General features: G+C 35.9%; 1 protein-coding gene across 9 annotated transcripts in view; it reads left to right on the top strand.

Moving 5' to 3' along the window:
- Positions 1–3,356, top strand: part of LOC121276203 (MAGUK p55 subfamily member 6-like) — a 141,236-nt gene extending 137,880 nt beyond the window's left edge. For all 9 annotated transcript variants that reach the window (XM_041184358.1, XM_041184350.1, XM_041184349.1 and 6 more), the window contains 3 exons: positions 70–272; positions 1,299–1,427; positions 1,879–3,356. In XM_041184358.1, the coding sequence (XP_041040292.1) occupies positions 70–272; positions 1,299–1,427; positions 1,879–2,055 (509 nt within the window). In that variant the 3' untranslated portion in view covers positions 2,056–3,356. The remainder of the gene's footprint in view (positions 1–69; positions 273–1,298; positions 1,428–1,878) is intronic.
- Positions 3,357–6,000: the final 2,644 nt, after the last annotated feature.

Here is a 6,000-nt window from a genome sequence, read left to right on the forward strand (position 1 = left end):
AGAAAAAAAAAGTTAGAAATTATTTTTGATGCATTTTCAAATGTTTTTTTATTCTTGTATTTATTGCAGTTACTTCAAGAAAACCGAGAGATGATGAACTGGATGGACACGCCTACAGATTTGTGTCAAGGGTGGAAATGGAAACGGACATAAAGGGCAGCAGATACCTGGAACATGGAGAATATGAAGGAAATCTCTATGGGACAAAGATCGACTCAATCCATGAAGTTGTTAGTACGGGAAGAATGTGCATTTTGGATATTAATCCACAGGTAGAGTAACATGCCTGGTCTTGAATAAGGCAATTTGATGACTAGATTAATTGCTTATTGTGAGGTCTGCTTGGTATAATTTAGGAATTTTAATTTAGCATAATACAATTAAGTTTTAGAATTTTTAGAAGCTAGACCTTTTAGCAACATTTTCTGTTGTGTTCTCCCATTCTCAATGCAAGAGCAACATCTCAATAGGATGTCTGTTCCTTTTAATGCATTTCAGTCCAAACTGCCACTCCCCTTAACTTAGCAATTCATCCTTTGCTTCCCATCCACATTACCAGTTGTTATGCTTATGCATTCAGCTAATTGTGTATTTTTGAATGATAATTAAATGATTCCAAAAGAAATCTGAATAGAAGAATGTTCTATTAAGGGGGCATTCAAGGCAGAAGATGTTTTTTAGAAATGCTGTTATTTTGCATATACTTAGGGCAAAATTATTTCAGACTTTTCCTCTAGGATTGAAATGGGTTGAAATCAGTTCATGAGCAGAGGGTAAGAAATTATGTAGATGCAAGTGGAATTGGTGGGACAGAAAGTCCTTTTCTCAACTCAGTGCTTCACCTCTTTTTTTAATTGCCCCTCTTCTTTCCTCCTGAAGCCATTGCTACTGCAGAAGAGTTTTTATTGGCACAGTACCTCTCCCAAGTAGCTGCTCTTCATGTGAGAACCTGGCCAATGAGTACTTGCAGGTTGTTGGAAAATGGAAGTCATCACAGTTGATCGAGATCCTGTTCTTCTGGGTAGCAATTAAGGACAATATCGTCAGCTAATTTCTCTTCTCTTCCCACCCCTACCCTTTTCCCTAGCCCAGGGATATTGAAGCAAATTGTATTACCCCTTTTTCCACATCTCTTGAAATCAGCTAATTCTGCAAAAACTAGACATTAGAGTAGGGCCTTCTGGTTTGTATGGCTTGGGATGTCACTGACCCCATGCTTTATTATATATCTTATGGTGTGTTTTTAATATTTATGTCCTGCTGCCAGTACATCCTTGCTTAGTATCTATGTCTTATAGGCACTGAAGATACTGAAGACAGCTGAATTTATGCCGTATATTGTGTTTGTTGCTGCTCCTGAATTAGAAACACTACGCGCCATGCACAAAGCTGTCATTGATGCTGGAATCACAACTAAACTTCTGACAGTAAGGAGCCTTTGAATTTTTACAGCTTTGAATGATAGAATACTAGTCTTAAATTATTAACTGTTTTCACATTTTTGGTTAAACCAGAAAATACTGTTTGCTGATGATATTGATTGCAATCCATAATGAAGTAATACTATTAATATAGCAATATGGCACTTTGTGTTAACTTTCTAATCATCAGCTAGCTTTAACAATTTGTTAATTGTTGAGTTGTGTAGCCATATTTTTTCCTCAGTTCCTGTCTTTGGGTTTATTTCCTTTGTTATTTTCTCCTCCTGTGGCTCCATTTTTTGTTGCTGTGGTCTTATCTCTTCATGACTGCCTTCAGCATAGCTCGCATCCTGCATGCTTTTTCTTCCTATTAATTCTAATGCACAGCCTTAGCTAAAATATTAACATGTAAATGATTCCTTCTGCATGCATCAATTTTCTGTTTATTTATCAACAGGATACAGACTTGAAGAAGACAGTTGATGAAAGTGCTCGAATTCAACGAGCGTACAGCCACTACTTTGATTTGACCATTGTCAATGATAACTTGGACAAAGCTTTTCAGAAGTTACAGACTGCAATAGAGAAGCTCTTTATAGAGCCACAGTGGGTCCCAGTTAATTGGGTATACTAGTAAATTGAAGATTAAACCATCTTTTGGTGTGTGAATAAGTGAAAAATTGAAAAACAATGTCAAACGTGGCAGAACAGATGCAGAGGCAGGAAAGCTCCATTGTATCTCATGCCTTTATATTCTTTGTAGGTTCTGTTTATAGTACACTATTTTGGCTTTTTATATAAATAACTGAAGGGAAAGTGTTCTTATAAATGTAATTTATTTTAATTTTTCTAACTTTTTACGAACGATCTTTGTATCCATACATATCAAGTGAAGGAAAATAAGTTGCAAGAAAAACCTTTTTTTCATTTTTAAAAAAATGTTTGCCTTCAAATACCTAGTTTAAAGACATATATTCAAGTTCTAAGCATTTTGATGCAAAGTAAAGTTTCTTTTTTCATATTCCAAAGCTGTAACTTGTTAACTAAGCCTCCATTGTACATTTCAACTGAAGCTTTGCATCAGGATGATGTATAATATGTTGTTTCTGTAATTGATACAGAGTAATGGAATATGACTTTCTGGAGTTTAATATGTCTACACTGCTTTGTTGAAAGGGTTAACACACAGCTTCAGTCTATTCCTGAAGTGTATAGTGCCATTACACATTTGAAAAGAATGTATAAACTTGATGTTAGTGGCCTCATCTGGTCAACCTGGAATTTATTTTTCTTTACATTCCAGCACATCCACCCTCAGCTCTGCACTGCATCATTCAGCTTTAATTTGGGTTTAGCTATCTCCTGCTGCGAAAGTAATCGAAATGCACACACTAGTCCATCCTCAAGTATATTAAGTTGCGACGACAATTTTATATTGCTGATTATATTTTCTGTGGTAAGGATGTATCATTCCCTTTATCCCTTCTTTGTCAACAACAACTTGCATTTACACTGCACCTTTAATATAGTAAAATGCCCCAAGGCATTTTACAAGAGCCTATTGTGCTAGTTATGAAAAGCGCAGAGAGGTGAATGACTGCTAACATTTCCATACTCATGTTAAGGCTACTGTGGCTACCCAGTAAAGGTTAATAATATCAATCCTGGGTGAATTCCTAGCATTTAATTTCTCCATTTTACTTGGATCTATGATGGATAACCTTACCAAAAATGATAACATTTGGTTGTTTACCTGGAAGGAAGTTGAAATCATGTGAGATTTGAACCCAGGTCTTTATTCCTACCCACAGTGTACTTCTTTATTACTATAATTATTTTCACAATTATGATCCAGGATTTCCTTACATGTAATGTGAAATACAGTTGGCTGTTTGTGCCCTTGCAGCACCAAAATTAAAACCAGAGCTTGCTACCCTTACTAGTCACTTAAATTACTTGTGTTATTACCACCATCCCACCCCACACCCCACTTCCCCCCCCCCCCCCCCCCCCACTTGTCTGAGACTGCATATTACAAAAATTGATCTTTTACAGCTGTACTAGCTTCTCTCACCAATCTGACCTTACACTTAATTCAGTTGTTTCTGTAGCAGTTCCCTGTAGGATTATAAACTGGGCCTTAGTCGCCACTCAACTTCACATGTTGATTGGTGGTGCGATTTGGAAGTCCTTAATGTTGCAGCAAGGCTGGAATTGCTATTTTATTGCCAAGATTGATTCTACAGATTTTTTTCTAAAAATATAATCAGTATAAGCTTCTCCATAGAATGTGGTTTTTGAGATAATTTTAAAAATAAATTTATTTCCTCAGTCAGGATTGGCCCACAACTACCTCTCCAATGGTGTCCATTTTGAAAATAATTTTTATTGGTTTTTACTGGTTGTTAATTGAAACCAATTTGGGCTCTAGTTACACACTTGAATGGAATAGACTGTAGCTTTATTTGTTCTCCATCAACTCTGCTCTTTTTGCATGACTCCACTCAAATGAAGGCAATATGGTATATAAGAACTTGCATCCCTATAATCAATTTAATGAGGTTATTTGACCATCTCTGGGCTCCACTGATTGCCCTTAATATTTATAGCTGTATTGCAGCTTCCTTTGCCAGATCAGACTGTTCCTACTGGTTTTTTTTAAAAAAGGTTTTGTGACTGCAGATTTGTTGTAAAATGAAACCTTTTGTACATTCTCTGTTGCTACTAGAACTGTTATGTAACTTATTGCCCATTGCTAGATCTTTTAAATATTTGACCTGAAACATGGAAACAAGTGAAATGAGGAAATGAAAAGCTTTCACTCTTCCTACAAAGTTTACACAGAGAAATATTTTAGTATTTCAAGGATTCCAGTATTTGTATTTTTGTTTGATTTGTTTAGTTGTGGTGATATTAAGCACATTTTGAATGTGTGATTGAGATAAGGATGTTAATTTTAGCTACAGTTACTTTAAAATATTCTGTCAATGAATTGTGCTAGTGATTACATTATGGATGAGTTTGTTCTGTGTTGAGGCATATTTGTTAACCTACCTTTTTAAATTGTAAAGTTGTTCTTTTTATATTTTTTCTGAAGCGTTGTTTTCTGTCTTAGTGTTGTATGTTTTTCTTGTTTCTCCACCCCCCCCCCCCATTCATTTTAGGCATAGTTTAGTGAGAATCCAGGATTCTCAACTCAGATTGCTAACGTGCATTCACCACATTTCTTTCCCCTTAACATTTAAAAAAAAGCTTGTTAACTGAGCTAGAATGACTGTCTTCTGCAGGGAGATAAAAGAAGGCAAAGAAATTGCAGTTGTTAACACATGCAGTTAACATCAAAGCTTATAGTGGGTTTTATGAAATTTACATTCAATAGTCTTGTCCATTAAGTGGAAAGATTCTTTCAGGCTGAATGCTTGTAAGGATGTGAATGAAGGAAGATTTCCAGGTGAAGGCTAGGGTTCAAACAAATACTACTTCATGAGTGTTAATTAATGATCAGGTTTGAAAGTCCTGTAATATCATTGGGTGGGTACAAATGATTTTGGAGAGGGAAGGAGAATAGTTAGATTGTGGTTGTTTGAACAAATCAAGGCCTGTAAAGTCACTTCAGTAATTATGAGATAATGTTCAATGACCTGATCTTTAGACTATTTAAAGTGTGGTACACTAATTTTTACAAATAGTAAGAAAAAGGAGAAATGATGCAGGAGAGAAGGGTTCATATTCCTGGCCCATTGGGACCAGTTCTGGGGTAGTATTTATCTTGTACAGGATGGACGAGTTTAACCTGAGCAGGTCTGAGACCTTATGTCCTCACTGGATGAATAGCCAGTGCTGTGAGCGAAGGTTTAAACTGATATTGGTGGGGAGCAGAAAGTTTGAAATATGTAGGAAAGATAAAAGAAAAATAAGAAACTTATAAAGAACAAGTCAGAATAAGGATCAAAATGAGAGAGTCTGCCGAACAGACACTGAAGGATAAAATAAATTAAAATTTGAGTTGGATGTGCAAATTTTTATGGGATTAGAAAGTGTTAACCAAAAATGTGGCTAGGCCTGGGAGCCGAACAATCTTGGTTTCAAAGTTTTGATGCGATAGAATACAGAAAAGGGGGGGAAGGATGGTAATGCTGATCTGGAATTCTGTATAGAACAGAGATGGTGTAAAATCTAATATTTAGTTTCAGTTAAGAAATCAATTAATGATTATCCTGGGGAAAAATTCGATTGTCCAACAGTGAAAGAATAGGGTACAGTGGAGCAGTGGTTATGTTACTGATCTAGTCAAAGCTCACCATGGCATTTTGAGAAATTGGAGTTGTTTAATAAAAAGGAATAAAAATCTGCTATCAGTAAAAACAACCGTGATACTGTCGGATTGTCATAAGAATCAACTGTTTCACTACTATTCTTTTAGTGAAGGTAATCTTCTATTCTTACCAGCTCTGGCTTCTTTTGACTTTAGCCCCAATATGGTTGACTTAAATATCCTCTGCAAGAGCAGAGAAAAAAGGTACACAAGGAAAAATAGCACTATGATCCAGTAGGGGACTGTTAACCTCTGAAGAAAAAT

Source organism: Carcharodon carcharias, chromosome 3 (assembly GCF_017639515.1).
Source record: "Carcharodon carcharias isolate sCarCar2 chromosome 3, sCarCar2.pri, whole genome shotgun sequence".
NCBI classification, from domain to species: Eukaryota; Metazoa; Chordata; class Chondrichthyes; order Lamniformes; family Lamnidae; genus Carcharodon; species Carcharodon carcharias.